This window comes from Chaetodon auriga, chromosome 20 (assembly GCF_051107435.1).
Source record: "Chaetodon auriga isolate fChaAug3 chromosome 20, fChaAug3.hap1, whole genome shotgun sequence".
Taxonomy (NCBI): domain Eukaryota; kingdom Metazoa; phylum Chordata; class Actinopteri; order Chaetodontiformes; family Chaetodontidae; genus Chaetodon; species Chaetodon auriga.
The window spans coordinates 675,689-702,500 of NC_135093.1; the positions used below are offsets into that span (position 1 = coordinate 675,689).

The following is a 26,812-nucleotide window of genomic DNA, read 5'->3' on the forward strand; positions in this document are numbered from 1 at the left end:
GTCCGGTTGCTTAATTAAACTGAACTGGTTTTTATAGAGGCGTGACATGACAGGAACCGGATATGAATCATCCCGAACGAGGTCACTTCCGCTATCAACAACGTGTGCCCATGTGTGTTACAGAGTTACGGAAAACAGGTTTGAGTTTTTCGCTTTTTTTTTCTGTATTCATGTCTGATTATGGTGATTATGGAGTGTTAAACAATATGTTTGTCATTCTTTGGCCGGGAGACAATTTATTTTGTTTGACCGTTATCGCGTCAGAAGTGAGGAGTCGGCACGTTAGCTGAAATAGCTAACAGCTAACAGCTAACGTAGATGCTGTATGAGGCAGCAGTCACTGAACTGGATTACAGTCTGAATACAGCAGATCATTACAGACTATTAATGGGAGAATTTTCTGGTTTGGAATTATTGTATCCGCCTAATTACCTCAAAAAACTGCATTTTTAATGTTTTCTTGCGTACTAGAAAGGTTAGAGGAGTTCTTCAGCAGGCAGTGGCAGCATTCACTGACCGTGTACGAACAGATATGTGGGTTCATTTGAAACACTGGTTTAAAGTTCAGGTCTGACGTGATTTAAGCGGCTCTTTGTTTCAGGACAGCTTAGGATGAATAACATAATAATAACAACATAATAACATTTAACCCACCTGACACCTCAGGTGAAGCCATGTTTACTGACGGTGTGTTCAGGTTCAGGAAACAGGAAACGGACCTCTAGACCTTTAGTGTATAAACGAATGCGGGAGAAATCAGAGAAATGTGAGTGTGTGATGTTTGTGTGTTTGTCAGATTAAGAAACAGCCATCATGACGTCATTGGCCCACCAGCTGAAGAGGCTGGCGCTGCCTCAGAGCGACCCCGGCCTGCTGACCCGCAGAGAGGTCGCCTCGCTCCTCTTCGACCCCAAAGATGCTGCTTCCATGGACAGAAGCACCTTCTTCGCCCTCGGTGAGTCCCGCTCAGGCTCCAGAAAGTTCGGCGCTCCTTTTCCCCGTACGCCCGTTCACTCTGTCTGTCCTCTGGTGTCCAGGCTGCACAGGGCTGGAGGAGCTGCTGGGCATTGAACCGGCCTTCCTGGAGTTCCAGGACACCCTGTTCAGCGCGGCCTCGCTGACCCTGGAGCGCAGCGTCCAGTCCAGAGAGGTCAACGAGAAGCTGGACGCCGGCATCTCGCTCTTCCTCACCCGCCTCTGCCCGTACTTCCTCCTCAAACCAGCTCACAAGTGCATCGAGTGGCTGGTTCACCGGTAGGCGTCGCACGTCTCCACAGCTCGTCCCAGCGGACGTTTGTTAGAGACACAGAGTGATCAATTCAATACTCAATTCAATTCAATTCAATTCAATATTCCTTTATTTGTCCTGCGAGGGGAAATTCCAGAATACAGCAGCATCAGTAAAGATTAATAAAAGAAGTGCATGCAAATTAGAAACATCACTATATATACAAAAGAGTGAGGACCTGCGATACTGCTCCTTCACACACTTTGGACGTAGCATCCTGTCACTGATGGAGCTCCTCAGTGCAGTGAGTGTGTGTTGGAGGGGGTGGGAGTCATTGTCTGTCATGGAGGACAGCTTGGCTGTCATTCTCCTGCCCCCCACCTCCTCCACCAGTTCCAGAGGACATCCCAGGACAGAGCTGGCCTTCCTGATGAGTTTGTCCAGCCTCTTCCTGTCAGCTGAAGCGATGCTGCTCCCCCAGCAGACTACACCATAGAAAATGGCAGAGGCCACAACAGAGTCATAGAAGGTCTTCAGGAGTGCCCCACGCACCCCAAAGACCTCAGCCTCCTGAGCAGATAGAGTCTGCTCTGTCCTTCTTTGTAAAGTGCAGTGGTGTTATGAGTCCAGTCCAGTTTGTTGTTCAGATGAACACCCAGGTACATATAAGATGTCACCATCTCAATGTCCCTTCCCTGGATGTTCGCTGGTGTTGGTGAAGAGTGCCAGGACGTTCCAGTGTGGTCAGACTGATTATCAGACGATGTCTCCTTTTGTGTTGCAGCTTCCACATCCAGCTGTACAACGCCGACAGCCTGCTGGCCTGCGCGCTGCCGTATCACGACACCAACGTGTTCGTCAGAGTCCTGCAGCTCCTCAACATCAAAGACGCCACCAGCCGCTGGAACTGGCTGCACTGCCTGCAGGTGTGTGTGTGTGTGTGTGTGTGTGTGTGTGTGTGTGTGTGTGTGTGTGTGTGTGTGTGTGTGTGTGTGTGTGTGTGTGTGTGTTTCCACCTCCCTGTGGTGCTGCCTGTGAACACTGTGTTGTGTGTTCAGAAACCAGGTGTGCCGTTGTCCAGAGGAGCGCTGATCACTCACTGCTACACGGACCTGAGCTTCATGGACTTCATCTGCACCACGGTCACCAAGGCCGTCCAGGTAACGCCACGCGTGTCGCAACGGAACGGTTCAACACCTGAAACATAAACGTCCTCATCTTCTTCACCTCATCTTTGTCCTTTTTTTTCAGGCGTATTCAGGGCGCTCAGGAAGTTGCCCCCAGCTCAGAGTGATCTTCTCCTTCTACGCCTCCTCCATCGTCCCTGCCCTGGACGCTGTGGACAAAGTGTCCGACAGCATCATCTCCAAACTGCTGCCGTACGTTCAGAAGGTGACGTCCTCTTCCTGTTTTCTGACCGTAGATTTCCTCTTTTAATGGTTTTTTACAGTGAAAACGAGATGAGCCTGAAATCAAAAGCTGCTGACGTTCATCGATAAATGTGCTAAAATACAAATCTTGACCATTAGTTTGATTCAGCCGAGTTTTGGAAAGTATTCTCAGAGAAGAGTTTTGTTTTTGGTCTCATGTCCCGTCGTGTTGATTCGTTCTTTGAGTTTCTGATAGAAATGATCAGTTTTAGCTTCAGCGTTTCATCATTTCTTTAAAAAACACAACAAGCTTCTGAACCTTTGACACGATGCTCTGCTCCGATGACGTCGTCCCTCCAGGGCTTGAAGTCGCCGCTGACGGACTACAAAGCCGCCACCTACATGATCGTGTGCCAGCTGGCGGTGAAGGTGGTGATGGAGGCGAGTCTGGTGGACACGCTGGCGGTGCACGTCAGCAGGTCTCTGCTCAAAGAGCCCGTGTTGGCCCAGGAGGGCGTCGGCTGCCTCGTCGTGCTGCTGCAGAACCAGAAGGAGGGCGCCGCCGGGCCCAGGTGGGACAATCTCAGATCTGTTTCAGACGCCTCCGCCTGCTGAGGGGTGGGGCTCCAGAGCACTTCACTGAAATGATGAAATGAAGACGCCGTCAGAGCCGCCGCTGCTCTCACCTGACCGTTTCTCTTCCTCCTCAGGGCCTTCAGCCGCCTCACCTCGATGCCGGCGCTGGTTTCAACCCTGCAGGTCATGGCGGCGGCTCATGATGTCAGCACTCTGCTGCGCTACCTGCTACCTCACCTGATCCACACCGTGTTCACCTGCAGCTCAGGTGAGAACTGGAGCCACGTGAGACGTTCTGAGGTCTGTGCTGATGGCGAACATTTGGACACATGGAAAATGTGGACGAGTGGGAAAAGGTGGAATGATTTCTGTCACCTGACTCCTGTGTGCTCACCTGTCGCTCTCTGTCACAGGTGAGGCGCAGACAGACGAGCTCCGTGTGTTAGAGTCCATCCTGCAGGCTGTTCCTCTGACCGGAGGCCTGGACCAAACTGTGGCTCGGTAAACACTCGCCTCAAACAACACACGCTAACATCAGCTGAAGCTTCACCTGCTGCCTGCTTAACAGGCGTCAGGTGACTTCCTGTCACACCTGAAACACTGTAAAACAAGGTTCATATTTTCCCTTTGCTGACACGTTCATATCGAAACAGCCAGGTGGATCTTGAGCATGCTGCTCTTCCAGCTGTTTGTCTTTCGCTCTTAAATGTCCCCGTGTGTCCTCGCAGACTTAGTGTTGCTGTGTTCTTCCTGCAGTTTGCTGCTGGACGGGTATCTGAGCCAGACCGGCCTCTCTGCTGAAAACATGTCCGCCCTCGACCGGCGCCTGCTGCCTCTGGTCCGACTGTTCGAGTCCAGGTGAGTCCGTCCGCCGCGCGGTGGAGCAGCCGCAGAGTGAATGTTAATTTGCCAGGCGATCGGCTGCTGTTAGCATTAGCCATGTGTTTGTCCTCCGTCAGGTACTGCGGCGCTCTGGACGGCGTCCTCGCAGGTCATGTGACCGACACGAGCGGCACTGAGCAGAAACGTCTCTTCCATCAGTTCCTGTCTCTGTCTGTGAGCAGCGGAAAATACCAGGTACACGAGGTTCAGCTGATCTGGACTGGAAACGTTGATGAAGACAAACTCGTCTGTCCTCTGAGGACGCTGATTTCTGACCTTTGTGTCTTCTGTTCTGTTGCTAAGAAGCTCTGCATGAATGTTTGCGTGTTTCTGGATGCAGATTATTGGCGACTCGGACACGTCGCTGCTCCTCAGTCTCAAACACCCGCTGCCGTCCGTCAGAGTCTCGGCCGTGGACCACCTGATGGACATCCTCACCTCTGGACAGGTACGGCAGGACACTTCCTGTCCTGTTTTCAGGATCATAATCGTAACAGATTATGAGGAAACATGAATCCTGAGCAGCTGTATTTCGAGCTTTGAATCGAGCCTCGTCTTCCTCCTCCACAGCAGCAGAGTTTGGACGAAGCCTTCCTGAAGGACGCCGTCCTGGACCGTCTGAAGGACGACGTGCCGGAGGTCGTGGCCGCCGCTCTCAAAGTCCTGGAGGTCAGTGAGGTCACGGATGGTTTAAATCAAATCTGCATGAACGATGGCTGCAGCGCCCCCTCTGGGCCTGGGGTCAAAGGGCCCACAGGTGACGCCGTGCTGCTGACTCTTCTGTTTCAGGTGTTGTTGGATGTGTTGGACCCTGAGGACACCGTGATGTGTTTACTGTCACTGCTGCACAGAGAGGATCTGTTGATGGAGCACTGGTCAGTGAACTACACACACACAGTCCTCTAATATTTATTCAACACTGGTTTCAAACCAGTAACAACTTCATCTGACTGGTTTCAGGCTGCCTGTGTTGATGGAGGCGGTGCGTTTACTGTCCGAGCCGCGCCTGGGAAAGGAGAACGGTGAGCTGGTGCAGAGCGTGTGCTGGAGGCTGCTGCCCTTCCTGGTGATCACCCCCACCCAGCTCCGCCTGGCCTCCTGCGTCGCCCGATCCTCCATCATCACACAACACCCGCTCACCCTGAACTGGGCTGCAGGTGAGCGAGTGAAGCGCTAATGATGAATGAATGCCGTTTCGTTTGAGACAAGGCTCGGTGTGATTGAACCTGGCTGTGTTTCATCTGTCCAATCAGAGCTCGACCAGGTGATGAAGAGGAGCTCTGAACCCGACTTCGTAGGTTTGGCCAACCAGCGCCTCGTGTCCACGTTGACGAAGAACCTGGCGAGCATGGATCACTTCTCCAGACGGAGCGCTGTGAGTGTTTCTTCCAGTCTGACGTTCAGGAGTTATTTCCACTCAGAGGAGGAGGATGGTGTGCCGAACATTTCCAGAAATCTGTCTGCTGCTATTCTGTGTTTCCTTATTGTCATCAAATCTCACGATGAGGGTCAAACCGACACGTTGGTTTGACCCTCAGTCCTGTCTGACTTCCTGTCTGCGGCTCATTGGTTCCTGCTGAAGGCGTAAATCTTTAAAAACTCAGAAATATAAAGTTTCACCTTTAAAAGCTTCATTAATCTCCTCAAACAGCTGCAGGAGGAGACAAACAAACAGGAGCATCTGTTGGGACTGTTTTCAGAGGCGGATGAATCCACATGTGGTGCTGTAGTGAGTGTGTGTGTGCGTGCGTCATGGTGATGAAGGAGCAGTGAGACTCACTGAAGATCAGTCAGGCTGAACTGTTAGCGGTTAGCAGTTAGCGTTCTGAACATAAGCTTTGGTGACAAAGGAAACGTGTAGACAAGCAGCAGACCTGAGATCAGCGGGAGGTGACGCTGTGTTTGGTCCTCAGCTGGAGAAGCTGGCGCAGTCGGTGGAGCAGCAGCGGGGCGCCGGCCTCAGAGCGAGGGCGACCTTCCTGGTGCTGACCCGGACTCTGCTGCTCGGCCTGGGCGAGCTGAGCGAGACCCAGCACCTGCTCACCGCCCAGAGGGTCTACATGCTGCTGGAGCCCCCCCTGCTGGAGGTCATCAGGGACGGCGCCGCACAGGTCAGTCCGTCCTGAAACCTCTGCAGTCTGTCGGGACAGTCTGGAAGATTTGATTTGACTTTGAACTTGTTGGAATGAAGGTGAGCGGTGAGGAATCTGTTTCCTCTGTGTGTGAACAGGAAGTAGAGCCTGTCCTCAGCCTCCCCTCGTCCTTCCCTGAGGCCCTGACTCTCTACCTGAGCAGGTGTGAGCAGCAGCCGGGTGGTCGGCCTGGCAGAGAGTTCGGCTTCGCCCTGATGTCTCTGCTCAGAGACTTCATCTCCTCCCTCAGGTGTCACGACGCCTCCTTCAAAGGTAAGAACCCTCCTGGATGCGTGGCGGCTGCGGGTTTACCTGAGCAGACATCAGCATGTTGTGTGTTGGTCCTCCAGGTGAGGTGTGGTGGAACCCAGAGAAGCTGGACACAAACACCTGCTGTTACCTGGGCCTGACCTGCCGCCTCTTCAGCATCATCATCAGCGGTGGTGGGGAGGGGCCGGCGGCCAGCAGCTTCAGAGACTTAATGAAGCTGCTCATCCAGGTACGAGGTCACTTCCTGTTGATGACACCTGTGACACGTCAGATGTCAAAAATATTTTTTTCTTTAAAAGACTAATTCAGAGTTTGCTGATGAAGAGTTAGAGAAGAAGATCTGCATCACTCTGACAGGCCTACAGCCAGCAGAGGGTTAGCTCAGCTTAGCTTAGCTTAGCATAGAGACTGGAAACAGAGGGAAACAGCTAGCCTGACACGAGTCTGACACAAGACGGCGGCTTTCGTCCAGATTAAGCAAACGAGATAACGTGTCAATCAGGAAGCTTCAGTCTGCTGGTGGGTGGACTTTGTTACCGTAACCATAACCAGAGCCAGGCTGTGCTAAGCTAAGCTAACGGGCTGCTGGCTGTAGCTTCACATGCACCGTACAGCCACGAGAGTGGACTCACCGCTCCCTCCATCTTGTCCAGGTTCACCTGCCTGAGCCTCTGATGCTCTTCAGGTTCCTGTGCGTGCTGTGGGGATACAGCGGTAACCACGGAGACCAGCTGGACGTGACGGTCGGCGCCGTCCTGCAGACTCAGGCTCTGTACGTGGGCGGAGCTCTGCTGAGCGTCCAACCGGCCGCCACGCTGGAGGAGCTGGTGGCCGCCGACTCACCCGGTAAGCAACCGAACCGTGACCCTCCACAGAGACACCCGCATTTTTAGATCAGACTGAAAGACGGCAACGTCTCCGCTCACGCTGTCCTCAGGATGAACCGTGATAACTGTGGTGATCCTCTGGCTCCTCATTGGGCGCCACCGTCAGGTGACAGGTTGAAGTTTTTTGGTTCGTGACCTCAAAGCTGCAGAACGAATGAAGAATCAGATCCAGCTTCATTAGCTCTCTCTGTCTGTCTGTCTCTGTCTGTCTGTTTTTGCCCCTCACTGTCTGTCTGTCTCTGTCTGGCTGTCTCTGTTTGTCTGTCTCTGTCTGTCTGTCTCTGTTTGTCTGTCTCTGTCTCTGTCTGTCTGTTTTTGCCCCTCACTGTCTGTCTGTCTCTGTTTGTCTGTCTCTGTCTCTGTCTGTCTGTTTTTGCCCCTCACTGTCTGTTTGTCTGTCTTTCAGTCTTCCCGTCCCTGCTCTGCTGTCTCAGCTCTCCGGTTCAGGAGGTCAGGAGGGCGGCCCTTGGCGCTCTGCAGAGCCTGTCAGGAGTCAGTACATCTCCCTTCCAGCCAATTGCAGAGAAGCTTCTGAAGACCCCAGAGGAGATCATGGCTGACCCTTCGTACCTGAGCCAGGTGAGGCGGAGCACATGACATAACCTGCAGCTTCGTAACTATGAAACATGTTTGACTTTTAGACAAATCTGAGCTGAGATCAGTCTGAAGTTCATCTGCGATGACGAGTTTCTGTAAACCATGAAGACTTTTTTTAACTCACGTCTTCAAACTGTACTTTTCACCACCAATAAGAAAATATTTGCTTTAACAAGCGTTAAGAAGTTAGTTTTGTTTCGTTTTGTTTCCCGGTGATGTCTTGATTTTGGTCTTCCTGCCGTGTGACGGCAGACGTGTCTTCTAACTCGTGTCCTCGTTGAACCTCCAGGCTCTCGGCTCGCTTCATGACGAGTGTCTGTCTGTGAAAGCGAAGACGCAGCAGAAGAGGCTGCAGTCGTCGATGCAGCAGCTGCTGCGGAGCGTTCAGACTCCGTGCTGCCCGTCGTACAGCGCCGCCGGCCTGCTGAGAGCGCTGAGCCACGTCGACGGACAGGTGAGGCCGAGGACACCTGCATGTTTAAGCACCGTCAGGGCAGATGAGAAACAAATGGAGCGTCATGTCGCCTCCTCACTGGATCTTTTCTCCTCCTCAGTCCGTCCTGTCCGCGCTGCTCCCTGTTCTGGATCGCCTCCTGGAGCAGAGCGGACCAGACACCCCCGCCCTGCTGCGGGCCGAAGCCCAGCTGATGCAGCTCGTCCTGGGGAAGTACAACGAGGCGTCGGCCCCCCTGCTGGCCCAAGACCAGAACTGTCTGGATCTGTTCATGAGAGCTCTGAGGACCTCGACTCAGCAGCACCCCGACATCCCCAGCAGCCAGATCTGTGCGCTGGAACAGGTCAGCCTGAGCTGAGCCTGGCCTTAAAACCAGGCTTAAAACCGGGGTTAAAACCACGCTTAAAACAGGGGTTAAAACCAGGATTAAAACCAGGATTAAAACAGGGGTTAAAACCACGCTTAAAACAGGGGTTAAAACCAGGATTAAGACAGGGGTTAAAACCAGGATTAAAACCAGGATTAAAACAGGGGTTAAAACCAGGATTAAAACAGGGGTTAAAACCACGCTTAAAACAGGGGTTAAAACCAGGATTAAAACCAGGGTTAAAACAGGGGTTAAAACCACACTTAAAACAGGGGTTAAAACCAGGATTAAAACAGGGGTTAAAACCAGGATTAAGACAGGGGTTAAAACCAGGATTAAGACAGGGGTTAAAACCAGGATTAAAACAGGGGTTAAAACCACACTTAAAACAGGGGTTAAAACCAGGATTAAAACAGGGGTTAAAACCAGGATTAAAACAGGGGTTAAAACCAGGATTAAAACAGGGGTCTCTTCACGCTGTCTCTCTTCACGCCGTCTCTCTTCACGCTGTCTCTCTTCACGCCGTCTCTCTTCGTGCTGTCTCTCTTCGTGCTGTCCCTCTTCACGCTATCTTTCTTCACGCTGTCTCTCTTCGTGCTGTCTCTCTTCGTGCTGTCTCTCTTCACGCTGTCTCTCTTCGTGCTGTCTCTCTTCACGCCGTCTCTCTTCGTGCTGTCTCTCTTCGTGCTGTCTCTCTTCACGCTGTCTTTCTTCACGCTATCTTTCTTCACGCCGTCTCTCTTCACGCTGTCTCTCTTCGTGCTGTCTCTCTTCACGCCGTCTCTCTTCGTGCTGTCTCTCTTCACGCTGTCTTTCTTCACGCCGTCTCTTTTCACGCCGTCTCTCTTCGTGCTGTCTCTCTTCACGCCGTCTCTCTTCGTGCTGTCTCTCTTCACGCCGTCTCTCTTCGTGCTGTCTCTCTTCGTGCTGTCTCTCTTCACGCTGTCTCTCTTCGTGCTGTCTCTCTTCACGCCGTCTCTCTTCGTGCTGTCTCTCTTCGTGCTGTCTCTCTTCACGCTGTCTTTCTTCACGCCGTCTCTCTTCACCCTGTCTCTCTTCACGCTGTCTCTCTTCGTGCTGTCTCTCTTCACGCCGTCTCTCTTCGTGCTGTCTCTCTTCACGCTGTCTTTCTTCACGCTATCTTTCTTCACGCCGTCTCTCTTCACGCTGTCTCTCTTCGTGCTGTCTCTCTTCACGCCGTCTCTCTTCGTGCTGTCTCTCTTCACGCTGTCTTTCTTCACGCCGTCTCTTTTCACGCCGTCTCTCTTCGTGCTGTCTCTCTTCACGCCGTCTCTCTTCGTGCTGTCTCTCTTCACGCCGTCTCTCTTCGTGCTGTCTCTCTTCACGCCGTCTCTCTTCACGCCGTCTCTCTTCGTGCTGTCTCTCTTCGTGCTGTCTCTCTTCACGCTGTCTTTCTTCACGCCGTCTCTCTTCGTCCCTCTGCAGATCACGAAGCCGTTCTTCTCGGCCGTCGAAGAGGAGAAGGTGCAGCAGAAGCTGCTGTCGGTGATGTTCGACCTGCTGGTGGAGAGCAGGAGCCCTCTGGTGTCCAACACCATCAGCAGCGTCTTTAAAAGGGTGAGCAGAGAGAGATGGGCTGTGTGAGACACTGTCCACCATGTCCTCCTCAGCAGAACATTAAGAGCTTCTTGTCTGTTATTGGCTGAAAGGTCACTGAAGCAATCTGTTATTATCCAGTGTGTGTCTGTTTCAACATGACGTCACGCTCTGGCAGCTTTTAAACTGAGTCCAGTCGTACTGAGCTGTCCAGTCTGCTTTGTTAAACCAGGCTTAAAATCTGGGTTAAAGCCAGAAGTGAGGCTGTGGTTAAAGCTTAGCTTAAAAACAGGCTTTACGTCTAGAAACAGAGTCTAGTGTCACATGATGTCGGTCCTCAAACCTTTTTTTACTTTCAGATTGCGGTAGACGGTCAGCTGGTGGCCAATGAGCTCGCTCCTCCAGAGAAACCTAAAGCCAGCGTGACGGTTCAGCAGAGCCGCCGGAGCAGAATGTCACAGAGGTGAAGGTTAAAACACACCTGAGAGTCAAAGAGATGTCATGTTCAGGACGTACGTCCTGCTCTCTTCAAACACAAGGTCAAAGGTCGCTGTGATCTCACACAGCAGAGACTCTTTAATAACGTGAAGAGATTCTTCAGGCTCTAATTATGACAAAGTGTCACAGAAACGTCCCACAGGATAAAATGATGAAGTGAGCTTAAAGGCCAAAGGTCACTGTGACATCTTCATGTTGTCCATTGCTCAGCAGCGTCACTCAGGACCTGAAGGAGACATGATGACGTTGTTTTTTCCCTGAACAGGAAACATCAGGAGAGCGGCGACGTGGCTCCAGAGGGGGGCGCTGTGTCGTGGCGGAGGGTCACTCTGATCCTGGAGCTGCTGCAGCACAAGAAGAAGCTGAAGAGAGCCCAAACATTGGTGCCGGTTCTGTTCTCTCTGCTCGCCAGGTAACATCTGCAGACTAAGAGAGCTCGACTCGTGTCGGTTCACACAAGTACAGTGACAGCTGAGCTCTGCTAAACATGCTAACTGCTAAACATGCTAACTGCTAAACATGCTAACTGCTAAACACAAACATCATTTTTTGTCCCACACACAAATGGACACAGTGAAAAAAGATGATTTCAGTTTGATGAAATGATTGAATTTGAGCAGAGACATCCTCTGTCCTCTGTCCACTGTCCTCTGTCCACTGTCCTCTGTTCACAGTCCTCTGTCCACTGTCCTCTGTCCACAGTCCACTGTCTTCATCCTGTCAAATGTGTCTTGGTGTTCACGGTGATGTGTTGTTGTTGTTGTTGTTGTTGTTGTTTTACATCCAGCCGCCGTCTGAACACTTTGATTTTTAAGATAATTTCCTTTCATGAAGTTGAGTTGAAGTTTGTCTTTAACACACTTCACACTCAGAAGGATTGATCTGATCTGTGAGGACACGGCTGTCTTAATTTCATGGATTTATTAAAGACATCAATCAATATTCCTTTATTTGTCCCGCGAGGGGAAATTTCAGATTTCATTATCTGTCCTGTCTGGACTCTTCAGACGTCTCGTCCCGTCTCTGTCGTCTGGAGCTCAAAAGTCAAACTGATGTTTGTTGCCGTGTGTCCTCAGGAGTCTGGAGACGTGTCCAGGCGACCACGCCAACATGGAGTACGCCAAACAGCTGCTGCTCAGCTGTCTGCTCAACGTCTGCCACAAACTGTCCCCTGACGGAGGAGCCGTGGGTGGAGGTAGGTCAGCCGACGGCGCCGTCCGTCACAGAGGACGCTTCAGTTTCTGATCCTTCACCCAGACTGAACTAATGTTTCTGTGCAGACGTCCTGGACGAGGACAAGTTCAGCGTGGAGTTGGTGGTCCAGTGCATCAGAACGTCCGACGTGCCGCAGACTCACCATCACGCTCTGCTGCTGCTGGGCGCCACCGCCGCCATCTTTCCTGTGAGTGAACAAAGACGGCGTCAGAACAAAAAACAGCTTGTAGTTTGACTCGTTTTCACAAATGAAATCTTCAGGGTGTTTTACTGAAGGACTCCCAGCTGGTGTTTGTTTGGACGTCTTTTGTCCTCACTGAAGAACATTTGGTAATCCGTCTCGTCTTCATCCTCCAGGAAAAAGTCCTGCACAACATCATGCCCATCTTCACCTTCATGGGAGCCAACATCATGCGCCTGGACGACGCCTACAGCTTCAGGGTCATCGACAAGACGGTCCAGATGGTCATACCTGCTCTGATCAAGGTGAGAGGACACCTGGACAGTCAGCTGGAGGACAAACCATCAGACAGGCCGACGCGTGTGGCCTGTGCATGAGAAGTTAGAACATCCCGTAAAAATATCAGTTATTCATGACGTAATGAAAGAACGGCGTGCTGGACGACTGCGGTCGTCCTCAGCCTGGAGCTCGTCTTCGCGTCCTGTTCGTGGTTTTGTCCCTCGAGTCCCTCCGTGGTCTTAACTGTGACGATGAGCAGCATGGTGACGCTGAATGTACAGATTAAGAGCTGTCTGATGAGACGATGGACGTGTCCAACATGGACTGAAGGAAATGAAAATGCGACTCTGTGTCTCTTCAGGCCCACCAGCTCTCTGACGGCGGCTCTTCGGCTCACGTGGACGCCGTGGTGACGAGGATCGTGCACGTGTTCGCCGACGCGCTGCCTCACGTGCCCGATCACCGGCGGCTGCCCGTCCTCACTCAGCTGGTGACCACGCTGGGCCCCGCCCGCTTCCTCTGGGTCCTGATGCTCCTCCTGTTCAAGCTGCACGCCACGAAGACCGCCAGCTCCGCGAGCGAGAAGGCAAGACGTCACTGTGTTTGCCTGAAGACGGCAGTCAATGAGAGCAAGGCATTGTGGGAGAGGTGCGATGACATGATCTGACATCAGGTGTTCTGTGTGTGTGTGTTGGGCAGGACGCAGCTCTGGACCGGGACGTGGACTTCTGGATCCGTCTCTGCTGTCAGTTCCAGGTGTCCGACCAGCTCACGTCTCTCAGAAACATCCTCAACTTCCTGCTGCAGCTGCCTGCCGACAAAGACGACGGTGAGACTCGAACACGGACGTGAACGCGGCTCGTGGTCACGTTCCCGCGGTCCAGTCGGGTTCAGGGAGGTTTCAGGTGGTTTCTGAAACCGGCTGATCCGTTTCTCGCTCATTGATCATCAGACTTTCTGTTTTTTGTCTTTGAGCTGAACATCTTTGGGTAACTGAGACAAACACGGGGACTCTGTGGATCTTATTCTGGATGTTTCCTGCAGCCGCAGTGAAGCGCCCTGCTGCCCGGCGAGGAGCCAAAAAGAAGGAGGAGGAGGAGGAGAAGGTGGAGGAGCTGATCTTCAGCCTGGAGGCTCACAGCAGCAAAGAGCTGCGACACTTCAAGTTCCTCTCGGTCTCCTTCGTGGCTCAGCTGCTCGGCTCCACCAGCTTCATCGGGAAGGTGGGTGGCGTTCAGGGAGAGTTAGGGGGCGTTCAGTGAGGGTTAGGGGGCGTTCAAGGGGCGTTCAGGGAGGGTTGGGGGTGTTCAGTTAGGGTTAGGGGGCGTTCAGTTAGGGTTAGGGGGCGTTCAGGGAAGGTTAGGGAGCGTTCAGGGAAGGTTAGGGAGCGTTCAGGGAAGGTTAGGGGGCGTTCAGGGAAGGTTAGGGAGCGTTCAGGGGGCGTTCAGGGAAGGTTAGGGGGCGTTCAGGGAAGGTTAGGGAGCGTTCAGGGGGCGTTCAGGGAAGGTTAGGGGGCGTTCAGGGAGGGTTAGGGAGCGTTCAGGGGGCGTTCAGGGAAGGTTAGGGGGCGTTCAGGGAAGGTTAGGGGGCGTTCAGGGGGCGTTCAGGGAGGGTTAGGGGGCGTTCAGGGAAGGTTAGGGAGCGTTCAGGGGGCGTTCAGTGAGGGTTAGGGGGCGTTCAGGGAGGGTTAGGGGGCGTTCAGGGAAGGTTAGGGGGCGTTCAGCGGGCGTTCAGGGAGGGTTAGGGGGCGTTCAGGGGGCGTTCAGTGAGGGTTAGGGGGCGTTCAAGGGGCGTTCAGGGAGGGTTGGGGGCGTTCAGTTAGGGTTAGGGGGCGTTCAGGGAAGGTTAGGGAGCGTTCAGGGAAGGTTAGGGAGCGTTCAGGGAAGGTTAGGGGGCGTTCAGGGGGCGTTCAGGGAGGGTTAGGGAGCGTTCAGGGAAGGTTAGGGGGCGTTCAGGGAAGGTTAGGGAGCGTTCAGGGGGCGTTCAGGGAAGGTTAGGGGGCGTTCAGGGAAGGTTAGGGGGCGTTCAGGGGGCGTTCAGGGAGGGTTAGGGAGCGTTCAGGGAAGGTTAGGGGGCGTTCAGGGAAGGTTAGGGAGCGTTCAGGGGGCGTTCAGGGAAGGTTAGGGGGCGTTCAGGGAGGGTTAGGGGGCGTTCAGGGAAGGTTAGGGGGCGTTCAGGGAGGGTTAGGGGGCGTTCAGGGAAGGTTAGGGGGCGTTCAGCGGGCGTTCAGGGAGGGTTAGGGGGCGTTCAGGGAAGGTTAGGGGGCGTTCAGCGGGCGTTCAGGGAGGGTTAGGGGGCGTTCAGCGGGCGTTCAGGGAGCATTCAGGGAGCTCATGGTCTTCTTCAGTCCAGCTGTCAAACGTGTTGAAGCTTCAAATTCTCGAGGAGCTTTGAATTTACTCTCTCCACATAATTTTGGTCAGATATGGACGAGCTGACGGTCTGAGAACAGACCTGAGCTGAACGAGCCGTCATCAGAACTCTGTGTGAGCTCAAAGTGTCTGTCTGGTGGTTTCAGGTTGCGGACGGTGGCGACGCCGGCGATGCGTCTCTCCAGCTGCTGCAGCAGTGGTGAGTTTCTCTGATGACAGTTGAATCAGTTTTGTGGTGAAGTGGCGGCTGAACGTGCTGTGTGTGCTTCAGGCTGCTGGAGGACGTCCTGCGGTACATCCACAGCGTCGCTCGCTGCGTGGAGGACAACGCCGACAAACCCACCGCCAAGTTCTGGAGAGTTCTGCTCAACAAAGCCTACGATGTCCTGGACAAGGTTCGCTGGTTTTATCACTGTCTTTTGTTTCTAACCAGTGATCCTACGTCAGATTTCACTGCGTGAGCTCGTCACAGTGTTACACCTGTTGTCACTGCCTCCTGTCGCCCAGGTGAACTCCCTGTTGCCCACGGATACCTTCATCACGGTGATGAGAGGGCTGATGGGAAATCGGCTGCCGTCCGTCAGGAGAAAAGCGATGGAGCTGCTGAACAACAAGCTGCAGCACAGGACGCAGTGGGAGCAGCAGCAGGTGAGACGGCGACGAGCAGCCATGATGAGACGTTTAAAGACAGGAAGTCACAGAAATACCTGAAAAACAACTTCAGCAACACAACGCAACTTAAATAAAAGAACTTTACAAAGTGACAGAACTGTGATAACATGATGTCACAAAGTGTCATTTAAGTAACAATTACTTCACGTCATTATTTTTGTCTTCAGTTAATTATCTTTAATAATGTGTAAAGAGGTTTAAAGTTACAAACGATGCTGAAACTCATCACAGCTTTCTGTCCGTCACAGGTCATTGCGCTCCTGCAGCTGACCGGCGACCTGCTGAGCATTGTGGGTAAAAGTCACAGTCAGGTGATGGAGGGGGAGGAGGTGGAGCAGGCCATCAACCGGCAGACAGCGCTCTACAGCCTCAAGCTGCTCTGTCGCAGTTTTGGCTCCGACCACCAGGAGGCGCTGCTGCCCGTCCTGCTGCAGACGGTGGACATCGTCACGTCTCCGCAGGAGGAGAAGAACGTGACGGGCAGCGCTCTGCTGTGCATCGCCGAGGTGGTCTGCACGCTCAAAGCCCTCGCCATCCCGCAGTTACCGAGGTGAGTCCGAAAACAGGGAGAGGAGGGGTACCAGCTGTCGGTCCACGTGGGGACACGTCAGCGAGGACACCTGAGGCCTGAACCTCCACGAGGCCTCGTCAGGTTAGGCACGTCTCACGTTGGTGGTTTTGGTTTCCTGCAGGTTGATGCCGGCGGTGCTGCATACGCTGACAGACAGGAAGGACTTGCTGACCAATGAGATCTACCTGCTGAGCGCTGTCACCGCCCTCCAACGTGTCACTGAGACGCTGCCGCACTTCATCAGCCCGTACCTGCAGGACACCACCTTACAGGTGTGATGAACACCTGCATGATAACACAGAGTGGCGAACAGAGAAGCAGAAACAGAAACTGTTTTCAGGTTTTAAAGAAGGCGTGCCCGTTAGCATGCTGATGTTAGCATGCTGACGTTAGCTCAAAGAAGCACTGTGTCAAAGTCAGGTGTGACAGAGCTGCTAGCATGAGTGCAGACAGATGTTAAAGGGACAGCACACAGACATTAGCCGTACATGCTAACTCTGGCTCATTTGTTGTGTTTCAATGAGCGACACAAACACAAATCAGTGGAGTGAAATCTTTCCAGAGCTTCACAACAACATGCAGATGTTTGTCACAGCATGTTCACGTGTGAAGCAGCTCATCAGCATCACGTCAACACTTCCTGTTCCTGCAGGTGTGTCGGCTGACTCAACTGGTGGAGACTTCCTCCTCCTCCTCCTCCTCCTCCTCCGCCACCTCCCAGCTGTCCACACGTCTCACCTCCCTCAGGAGCACCCTCGCCACCCAGCTGGCCCCCAGGGTCCTTCTGCCCACCATCACCAAGTGCTACAATAACATGGTGGTCGACAAGAAGGTGGGAAGTGTGAGCGTCAGTGTTTCCGCTGCTGCTCTCAACACGTTTTCGCATCAATTTGAGTGTTTTTGCACAGACTTAATCAACTGACTGAGGGGGTGTTTCCCTGCAGGGCCAGCTGGGGGCGCTGATGAGCATCCTGAAGGAACACATCAGTCACATGGAGAAAGATCAGCTGAACTTCCACCAATCAGAGCTCACGTCCTTCTTCCTCGCGGCCCTGGACTTCCGTGCTGAACACTGTCAGGTGGGTCTCACTGAAACACGTTGAAGGTGTCGCGTCCTCGTAAACCGCCTCCAGCTCAGGTTCACCTGCTGTCAGGCTTCTTCTCTGCCGTCTCAGCTGCAGCACACACTCCTTGTCTGTCGTCATCAGGGCGATCTGGAGAAGACGGCGGAGGTCGAGGGCCGCGTGATCGACTGCCTGCTCGCCATGGTGATGAAGCTGTCCGAGGTCACCTTCAGGCCGCTGTTCTTCAAGGTAACGTGAGTCAGCTGACGCGCCGGACTCGCCCCTGTGGTCGGGACCTTTGTGTCTCTTGCTGACGGAGTTGTTGCTGCTCGTTTCTCCCGCAGCTGTTCGACTGGAGTAAATCTCACAGTAAGGAGCGTCTGCTGACCTTCTACCGACTGTCCGACCGCGTCGCCGAGCGCCTCAAAGGACTCTTCGTCCTGTTCGCGGGAAACCTGGTGAAAGCGTTCGCTGACCTGCTGCGACAGACCAACAGCTGCAAGACAGGTGAGGCGGGCAGCCATCAATCATATGTGTAGAAGTATTACGTTTATTTTAATATGTATTTCCTTATTTTACCTCTTTGACCGTTGAATGAGGTGATCGATGATGTCGTCTCTTCCTGTCAGACAAGCTGCTGTTCGACTCGAGTCGAGCTGAAGAGAAGAACAGTCTTCTGCTTCAGTTCATCCTCGACTGCCTCCACAAGATCTTCCTGTACGACACGCAGCGGTTCCTCAGTAAAGAGCGAGCCGACGCCCTGATGGGCCCGCTGCTCGACCAGGTGAGCTCACCTGCACAGACCGAAACTCGCAGTGCGATGAATGACACCTGAGCTTCTGCTGCCACGCGTCAAAATGTTAACCAGAATGATTGAGAACAATAATCGCTTGTGTTCCCCATCACATGCAGCTGGAGAACACGCAGGGAGGAGAGCAGGTGTACCAGCAGAGGGTGACCCAGCACCTGGTTCCCTGCGTGGGTCAGTTCTCTGTGGCGCTGGCTGACGACGCTCAGTGGAAAACTCTCAACTACCAGATCCTGCTCAGGACCAGACACAGCGACTCCAAGGTGAGCGCACCTGCACGGGCACACACACACGCACACACACCTGCACCTCTCAGGCTGCCTCTCGCCTCTGATTGGTGGAGCCTGTTGGAAAGGCCAGCAGACAGCACTCAGGGTTGTCGTCCTGAACAGACAGCTCAGGTGGTGAAGATGTCTTCATGAGACACTTTATCATCATGTTAGGACAGAGAGTACAGCAACAGTTGATCGAAATGCTCACTTTTATTCTCCTCCTCCTCCTCCTCCTCCTCCTCAGGTGCGTTTCTCCTCTTTGTTGATGCTGATGGAGCTGGCGTCCAAACTGAAGGAGAACTACATGGTGCTGCTGCCAGAGACCATCCCCTTCCTGGCTGAACTGATGGAGGGTGAGGACGCGCGCGCACACACACACACACACACACACACTGAGCTGAATCACACAGCCTGTGTGTGTTAACGATGCTGCGTTCAGTCTAACAAACACAACTGAATTGAACACTTAGACAAACGTCCAGAAATCAGAGAAAAGACTCACTGAGTCTTTCAGTGAGTCTTCATGTTTTTAAGTGTCCTGCAGCATCTCAGTGATCCAGTGAGAGACGTCCGTCTGAGCATGAACACACAGCTAACAGGCGCCGCTAACAGGCGCCGCTAACAGGCGCCGCTAACAGCTAATTCAGACTCAAAACTTCCAACTTAAACTTAAGTTTTGCTAACAATGTTCACTGTGCGTGCGTGCGTGCGTGCGCGCATGCGTGTGCATGTGTGTGTGTGCGTGTGCGTGTGCGTGTGCGTGTTTTCCAGATGAGTGTGAGGAGGTGGAGCAGCAGGTCCAGAAGGTGGTTCAGGAGATGGAGAACATCCTGGGAGAACCGCTACAGAGTTACTTCTAACACACACACACACACACACACACACACACACACACACACACACACACACTCACTCTTTTTCCTCTCGTGTACCATAAATAAATATTGTTCTTTAATTCCTTGTGGGCTGTTTTTGTCTAAAACCAAAACTAAAACCTGTCTCAGCTCAGTCTGAACCTTCAGTCAGCACCTTTTCATCGCCGTCATCGTTCTGCTCGTCTTCCTCGTCTTCCTCCAGCAGCCACAGACACGGTTACTGACACATTGATCTGTGGCTCAGGCCTCACGCTGCCTCTAACCTTTGCTGACCAGGACCTCACACATGACCTTTGACCTCATTAGGACCAGTTTGGTCCTCATGAGGACTTCTGGTCCAGAACAAGACCAACCCCCCCAAGAACACAGGAAGAGCTGCACTGAGTCTCCTTCTTCTGTTGTGGTGAAGCAGCCAATCACCCACAGACTGGTACACCTGTTAGCACACACACACACACACACACACACACACACACACACACACACACACACCTGTCATCACAGGACGTACCTGCTCAGCTCTGAATGTTTGAAACTGAAACGTTCTTCATCAGGTGATGTTTCCTGACTCGTCCGTCGTTTCTTTCATAGAAATAAAAAACCTGTCTTTTATTCAATCAACCAATCAAAAACCAGCATGCTGACAGGAAGCAGTTTGCACCAGTGAAGAGCTGCAGGTAACCACTTCATAATCATCCGTTCATCTGCTCCCACTGTTTACGATGACAGAGCGTTCCACAGCGACGTCTTTAAATGTCCCCAAATATTCAGCTCAGGACAAACAGGAAACGAGGAGGCTGCAGGTGGACGGTGATTAAAGGTCGTCGCCCCACAGACGCTCTGACATCATCACGCCGTCAGCTCGGTTTTTTACAAGAAGAAATGTGATGCAGTGAAAAGCACCAACGTGTTTAAAGGTCCACGTGTCGTCGCTTTTAGACTTTTTACCTTCAGACATAAAACCGTGACTCGATCAGGGTCATTACCCAGCATGCCTCAGGTGTGACATCCTCTGGGATCAACGACCTGCTGTGAAGACCTTCATCAGTGAAACGTCACACTGGCCTTGAAGCTTTAGAATAATACCTGCAGGTGAATCACACCTGCTGCAGGTGTTCTCCGCTCTTCATCTTCATCTTCATCTTCATCTTCATCGTCTTCACTGATGCTTTGATCCTGATGCTGTGACTCTGAATGTTAATGCCATCAGTCACACTTCAGTCAGAATAAATACTTGTACTGCTCATACTGTGTTGTTGTAGTACTTGTACTGCTCATACTGTGTTGTTGTAGTACTTGTACTGCATTGAAGACGTCCCTGTAGGTGAGCAGGTTTGTTAATGAGTTTCTAATCTGCTCCTTTCATGAACACTGGACTCTTCTTCTGTGGTGTTTCCACACATTCATTTCTCACAGTTAAACGTTCACCAACAAGTGAACTGCTAATTAACTATCCGTGACGTCACGCCGCGACGCCGTCGAGCGGTGACGTCACAGGGCTTTTTAGGAGGCTCCGGTCTGCCGGTCTGTCTGTCGGCGGCTGTGTGTCCGTGTGTGTGTGTGTGTGTATGTGTGTGTGTGTGCGAATCAGCCAGCATGTGGAGCGCGAGGACGCTGCGGCAGCTCGCGCAGACTGTCAACAGACGGAGCCTTCATCATCGTCATCATCATCATCATCATGAGCGGTCAGTGGGGATCATCGGAGCACCTTTCTCCAAAGGACAGGTGAGGACACGGTGCTGTGTGTGTGTGTGTGTGTGTGTGTGTGTGTGTGTGTGTGTGTGTGTGTGTGTGTGTGTGTGTGAGCTGTAAATCTTGTTCTTCTGCCGCTGCAGCCTCGAGGCGGAGTGGAGAGAGGACCAGACCTGATCCGAGCTGCAGGACTGCTGCACCGACTGCACGAGCAAGGTGCGCGCGCGATTGTGTGTGTGTGTGTGTGTGTGTGTGTGTGTGTGTGTGTGTGTGTGTGTGTGTGTGTTATTCACAGTGCTGGAAGGAGTTCTCTGATCAGTTACTTTAGGAAAAGTACTAAGACAGCAATTTAAGAATACTTGATTATAAGTAACAGTCCTGCATTTAAAATCCTACTTTAATAAAAGTACAGCAGTCCAGTCAGTGTCATGCAGTAGAAGTACAGCAGTACAGTCAGCGTCATGCAGTAACAGTACAGCAGTACAGTAAAACGTCTCCTGTGTCTGATCTCTGATTCTGTGACTTCATCACTTTGTTCAGACTGAAGCTTCAGTGTCAGAGCAGCATGTTACTGTTGGAGCTGCTGCAGGTGGAGGTACTTCAAATACTTCAAATACTGTGAGCTAGTTTAGGCCAACGTAAGGGTCCGGCCCCTCCAAAGGGTCAGCCGATCATTCTGAGGGGTCGTCAGATGATTGATGAGAAAGAAGAGAGAACAAAGTTCTTCTGGACTTTTGACTCTTTGATCTTTAGTTTTGAACAGTTTGACATCTTCAGACCTCCAAGAATAATTCAGGTTATTCATTGTTAATGTAGTTAATCTGAAGTTGAGAAGGAGAACGTGACTCAGCTGTTTGGAAGAGGTCCCAGCCTCAAACATAAAAAGTACAATATAAAGTAGTATTGAATAAAAATACTCCATATCTTAAAATTGTACTGAAGTAAATAAACATGGTGACTGAGGACAATGACATCATGGAGGAGTCTGAATGAATATATTTAAATAACACTTAGTTTGAATTTTCAGACTTTGGCTGATTGTTAAACTCGTGATGAAGGTCAGACTCTTCTTCATCTGCATGTGAATATTTTGACTCAACTTTATGAGTCATTATTGTTACAGTCAGTGTTCAGTTTGTATCTGGGACACGACTTTAATCTGATGAGACTTACAGACTTAGAGGAAGTGTGTGCGTGTGTGTGTGTGTGTGTGTGTGTGTGTGTGTGTGTGAGAGAGAGAGCGTGTGTGCGTGTGTGTGTGTGTCAGAGAGCGTGTGTGTGTGAGAGAGAAGGAGCGTGTGTGTGTGTGAGAGCGTGTGTGTGTGTGAGAGAGAAGGAGCGTGTGTGAGAGAGAGAGAGCGTGTGTGTGTGTGTGTGTGTGTGTGTGTGTGTGTGTGTGTGTGTCAGAGAGAGCGTGTGTGTGCGTGTGTGTGTGTCAGAGAGCGTGTGTGTGTGAGAGAGAAGGAGCGTGTGTGTGTGTGTGTGTGTGTGTGTGTGTGTGTGTGTGTGTGTGTGTGTGTGTGCGTGTGGTCTGAGTCATGCTGCACACACACTCTCAGTTTTATTAATGGAACACAGCAGAGGATATCTAAGAGGTGCCCGACCTTGATCTGACCTAACTGGCTAATGTTAGCAGGCTAAACTAACATGCTAAAAAACATAACTACATCACAGTATTAGCATTGTCATTGTGAGCATGTTAGCATGCTGTTGTTAGCATTTAGCATGACCGTGGACTCATTGTCTGCTTTTGACCCAAAACACGATGTTCCTGTGGCGTTACAATCGTTTGTGTGTCTCAATTCAGGCGTCAAACACAAATCAATAAAACCGAACCATCGACACATGAAGCGTGTGTGTGTGTGTGTGTGTGTGTGTGTGTGTGTGTGTGTGTGTGTGTGTGTGTGTGTGACATCTCATAGGTCACTCATTTCACTGCAGCAGGTTCTTCAGTCTGTTTACTTTGCATTGCAAAATGAACAGATTCCCATGCGGAGGAGTGATCTGCTGGTGATGTTCACACAGAGAGCATTCTGGGAAATTCACCTGCTTCTGAAAGCTGGGTGGAAAGAAAGAAAGAGGACGGAGGGACTAGATTTTAAAGACCAGTCATTTTAAAGGGTCACTTCACTCAAATCACACACGTCCCCCACGTCTGAGATTCTTGTGTGTGTGTCTGCAGGCTGTGCAGTGAAGGATTATGGGAACCTGACGTTTGAGGAGGTGGTGGAGGACGAGCCGGTCGGGCTGGTGAAGCATGTGCGGGCGGTGGGCAGCGCCAACCAGAGGCTGTCAGAGGCCGTGCAGGCTGTGAAGAGGGACGGACACACCTCAGTGATGCTGGGAGGAGACCACAGGTGTGTTTGTGTCGTCCTATAGAAACACAGAATGTTCCACCTGCTGGAGGAACAATCATTCATACCTGAATCCCTCCAAAGCTTCCTGCCTCATGACACCTCAGCAGACAGTCGGCTCAGGTGAGCTCACGCTGCTGTGATGACCAACAGCGCCACCATCACTTGTGCCGACTGGAAACACGCTGAGACGGAAATCACTGCAGTCCGTTCAGACGTATCGACAGTGCAAATGCTTTCGTTCACCATCGCGACCTTTTTATGTCAAAATAACGTCCTTTCAACCACGAGGCCGACGTGCTGAATCACACCAACGCCCCCGTGTTTCCTGTCTGGAACTTTCCCTCGTCTTTAAATCGTTAAAGGACGGGATTGGACTTCAGTACAGTCCAGTGCTTCACCGTCTTGTAGTAAATGGTTAGTTGGTGGGTTGTTGACTTTAGTGTGACAGCAGCAGCCTGTCAATCATCCACCTGCAGGACACGGTCCAGGTCAAACGAGCCATCGATCAGCTCGGCTCAGTGACACGGAGCTCAGGACTCACTCGACCTTCCAGAAGCTCTTTTCATCGGCCTGCAGAACTTTGAGCTGTCAGCTGTCCAACGTCCTCTGTCTCGGTGTGAGCCGTCATGGCGGGACTTCAACTGTCTGGGCCAATGAAGTGAAAGACCTGAAGGACTTCCTTCAGTTTGCCTTTAACTGGGTCCAGCTGAAGGAATCAGTCCCTTCAGGATCATTTCACATCGGCACACCTGAAGACACGAAGCTTTCCAGAAACCCTGAATGAACGTCTGACTGCGATGAGCTCGGTCTGAATTAACATGTTGAGGATGTTGTAGGTGAATTATCTGATGCGTCCCTTTCATCATTCGCTCTGATTGGTCCCCACGACGAGTCCTTCTGCTCTGAGCTGCTGCTGCGCTGAAATAAAGCGAATGAACGCGGTGGCGTGAGAGGAGCCATGTTTTTCACGGGATTCAATCACGTGCTTCACTGTTTCCACCTCCTCACTCTCGTCTCTGTGTGTTCATCAGTCTGGCCATCGGCTCCATCCACGGTCACTCGGCGGCGGTCGGGGAGCTGAGCGTCGTGTGGGTCGACGCCCACGCCGACATCAACACGCCGCTGACCTCGTACACTGGAAACATCCACGGACAGTCGATGTCCTACCCGCTGCACGAGCTGCACTCAAAGGTCAGAGCAGAGTGTTGGTTTAATGGAGAGTTTTAGTTTCATTTAAAGGTCTTTTAACCACCAACTGACAGTTTTATTACAGTATTTGTCTTTTTGGCGGGAAGGTAACAAAAGCATCCTTTAATCTCTGTTACGAAGAGCAGGAAACGTGCCAAACAGAGCACCAGGAAGCAGCCGTTAACCATTAAAGTGAGCCTTTACATGTGGCGCCCTGGTCCTGGATCAGCTGTGTTTAGACCTTCTTCTTCTTCTTGGTGTCCACAGATGCCCGTCCTGCCGAACTTCTCCTGGATGAAGCCGTGCGTGTCAGCCAAAGATCTCGTCTACATCGGCTTGAGAGATGTGGACCCTGCGGAGCAGTAGGTTCTGAATGTGTCTGAGGTCCAGCTCAGTCCACTGTCAGCCATTTCACACGTATCTACCGTCCTTCCACTGGAGTCAACAGAGCGCTGTTCCTCAACACACTTCATGTGTTTCATCCAACCAAAAGCTCTGTTAGCTCCAGAGTTAGCATCAGCACTGGGAGTTACAGCCGATTCATCTTTCAAGACTTTTAGTAACAACGTTAACCTGATGAGGACGTTTGGTGTTTCAGTAATAAATAATAACTGAGTTTGGCACAAACACATTATTTTCTCTTGTTTCAGCTACATCCTGAAGCTCCTGGGTGTGAAGGTGTTTTCCATGTCACAGGTGGATCGACTTGGTGTAGCCAAAGTCATGGAGGAGACATGTGACTACCTGTCTTCCAGGTGAGCTCCACCTCCTCCATGACCAGCTTTCTAATGACCAAACAATCACCTGTTAACACCCTGCTGCACCCTCAGCACCGCTGAGCTTCATAGAGATGAACTGAGACCAACCAACCGATCCACCAACAGAGCAACTGATATGAGAGCAAAACTTCCTCTTGATATTAAAAAACATCAGAAGGTCCATTTGGTAGTTGCTCTGGAGCTTTTGATGGCGTCACAGCTTCTCCATCAGCAGACTTATAGTCCACGTTCACACAGTTTGGAATCTGAAATCTGACAGAAGATGACGATCCATCCAAAGCTCCAGAACAGCTGCTGAAAGCACGTCAGTCAGTCATTCTGCACGCCATCTTCATAAATGTTCTCACCTGAGCAGAGTCAACAAACCGATCCACCTGAGCTACGACATCGATGCCATTGACCCCTCCATTACCCCGGCGACTGGGACACCTGTAGTGGGAGGGCTCACCTACAGGGAGGGAGTGTACATCGCTGAACAGCTCTGTCAGACAGGTACGCCACCTGGACAGGAAACAGAAGTGCGACTCACAAATTAGTCAAAAAAGAGTCTTTGGAGACTCCGCGAAGACCTTCAGAGTCAATGACTTCCTGGGTTTTTCAAACATGGCCGGTTAATTATTGTGACTATGACAGTGTTTCTCAATTCCGGTCCTCGGGCCCCCCTGCCCTGCATGTTTTAGATGTTTCCCTCCTCCACCACACCTGATTCAAATGATCGGCTCGTCGTCAAGCTCTGCAGTGGCTTGATAACGAGCCACTCATTTGAATTGGAGCAGGAAATATCTAAAACATGCAGGGCAGGGGGGCCTGAGGACCGGAATTGAGAAACACTGGACTATGAGCATGTTAGCGTGCTGACATTAGCATGTAGCTGACATTAGCATGTAGCCGACATTAGCATTGTGGTGGTGGGGTGGTGAAACTATGAGCTGTTGCTGGTAGACACAGATCAGTCATTCCAGTGTGAATGCACACCTGTCCTGCTCCTGCAGGTCTTCTGTCGGGGGTGGACATGGTGGAGGTGAATCCTCTGAGGGGTCAGACCGAACAGGAAGTCCAGTCGACAGTCAGCACGGCGGTGGACCTGCTGCTCAGCTGTTTCGGACGCCTCCGTGAGGGAAACCACCTGCCGGATTACCGCCTGCCCGATCCTTGACGGGGACGACGCGGCCTCTCCGACTGACCTGATGGGCACCCAAACATCTCTGATCGCCACCAGGAACTGAACGGAAAATCAAGTCCAGTGTCCAGATTACCTGTAAGGAAGTGATGTCAGTGAGGTGCACGCTCCTGTTTACCAAACCGTCCGAGCTGTGAGGCTTCAAACCAAAGAAACACACCTGAAGGTCTTCCTGTGGACGCTCAGGACTCAGTTTAGAGTTTTTCAAATGAAATAATTCACTAAAGTTTTTCACTCATTCTTTCGTCTAAAAGGCGTCAGAGAAGATGTTCAGTTCCAGTGATATGAATCAGAGATGTTTGGACTTCTGCTTGATAAATAACAAGAAATCAACTCATGCCAGTTTTCTGTTGATTGTCATTAATTGTTTGAGCTTTAATTTGATACAAATGACCTCAAATGTAAATGCATCAAAATAAATTGAAAGCAGTATTTTATCTTCCGTAAATGTAATAAAATCCATTTTATCCTGTTAAATCAACCAAATAA

At 51.6% G+C, this 26,812-nt stretch overlaps 2 protein-coding genes across 2 annotated transcripts; both read left to right on the forward strand.

The window, feature by feature from the left end:
* The first annotated feature begins 73 nt into the window (after positions 1 to 73).
* On the forward strand, positions 74 to 19,510 carry heatr1 (HEAT repeat containing 1). The gene is made up of 45 exons (XM_076759046.1): positions 74 to 138; positions 797 to 955; positions 1,038 to 1,254; positions 2,013 to 2,154; positions 2,287 to 2,388; positions 2,480 to 2,620; positions 2,959 to 3,170; positions 3,309 to 3,442; positions 3,588 to 3,675; positions 3,931 to 4,032; positions 4,134 to 4,251; positions 4,397 to 4,504; positions 4,627 to 4,725; positions 4,846 to 4,931; positions 5,017 to 5,213; positions 5,310 to 5,431; positions 5,970 to 6,167; positions 6,287 to 6,461; positions 6,539 to 6,687; positions 7,112 to 7,304; positions 7,752 to 7,924; positions 8,232 to 8,396; positions 8,497 to 8,739; positions 10,210 to 10,341; positions 10,680 to 10,783; positions 11,084 to 11,230; positions 11,895 to 12,013; positions 12,099 to 12,220; positions 12,391 to 12,519; positions 12,855 to 13,079; positions 13,193 to 13,322; positions 13,538 to 13,716; positions 15,012 to 15,064; positions 15,137 to 15,260; positions 15,373 to 15,513; positions 15,786 to 16,087; positions 16,230 to 16,380; positions 16,761 to 16,940; positions 17,053 to 17,187; positions 17,317 to 17,421; positions 17,517 to 17,679; positions 17,802 to 17,956; positions 18,085 to 18,243; positions 18,497 to 18,605; positions 19,024 to 19,510. The coding sequence occupies exons 2-45, from the start codon at positions 814 to 816 to the stop codon at positions 19,110 to 19,112; spliced, it is 6,459 nt and encodes a 2,152-aa protein (XP_076615161.1). The 5' UTR covers positions 74 to 138; positions 797 to 813; the 3' UTR covers positions 19,113 to 19,510.
* A 1,016-nt stretch (positions 19,511 to 20,526) lies between these two features.
* arg1 (arginase 1) lies at positions 20,527 to 26,755 on the forward strand. The gene is made up of 8 exons (XM_076759047.1): positions 20,527 to 20,852; positions 20,963 to 21,035; positions 23,002 to 23,176; positions 24,208 to 24,367; positions 24,632 to 24,726; positions 25,015 to 25,119; positions 25,499 to 25,635; positions 26,136 to 26,755. Exons 1-8 carry the CDS (start codon positions 20,724 to 20,726, stop codon positions 26,297 to 26,299), a joined length of 1,038 nt encoding a protein of 345 aa, XP_076615162.1. The 5' UTR covers positions 20,527 to 20,723; the 3' UTR covers positions 26,300 to 26,755.
* Positions 26,756 to 26,812: the final 57 nt, after the last annotated feature.

Coding starts and splice junctions, on each gene's coding strand:
- heatr1 (XM_076759046.1), top strand. CDS start 814: ATGACGTCATTGGCCCACCAGCTGAAGAGGCTGGCGCTGCCTCAGAGC. Junction 6,462..6,538: donor TCACGACGCCTCCTTCAAAG/GTAAGAACCCTC, acceptor TTGGTCCTCCAG/GTGAGGTGTGGTGGAACCCA. Junction 12,014..12,098: donor CGGAGGAGCCGTGGGTGGAG/GTAGGTCAGCCG, acceptor GTTTCTGTGCAG/ACGTCCTGGACGAGGACAAG.
- arg1 (XM_076759047.1), top strand. CDS start 20,724: ATGTGGAGCGCGAGGACGCTGCGGCAGCTCGCGCAGACTGTCAACAGA. Junction 23,177..24,207: donor ATGCTGGGAGGAGACCACAG/GTGTGTTTGTGT, acceptor TGTGTTCATCAG/TCTGGCCATCGGCTCCATCC. Junction 25,636..26,135: donor TGAACAGCTCTGTCAGACAG/GTACGCCACCTG, acceptor CTGCTCCTGCAG/GTCTTCTGTCGGGGGTGGAC.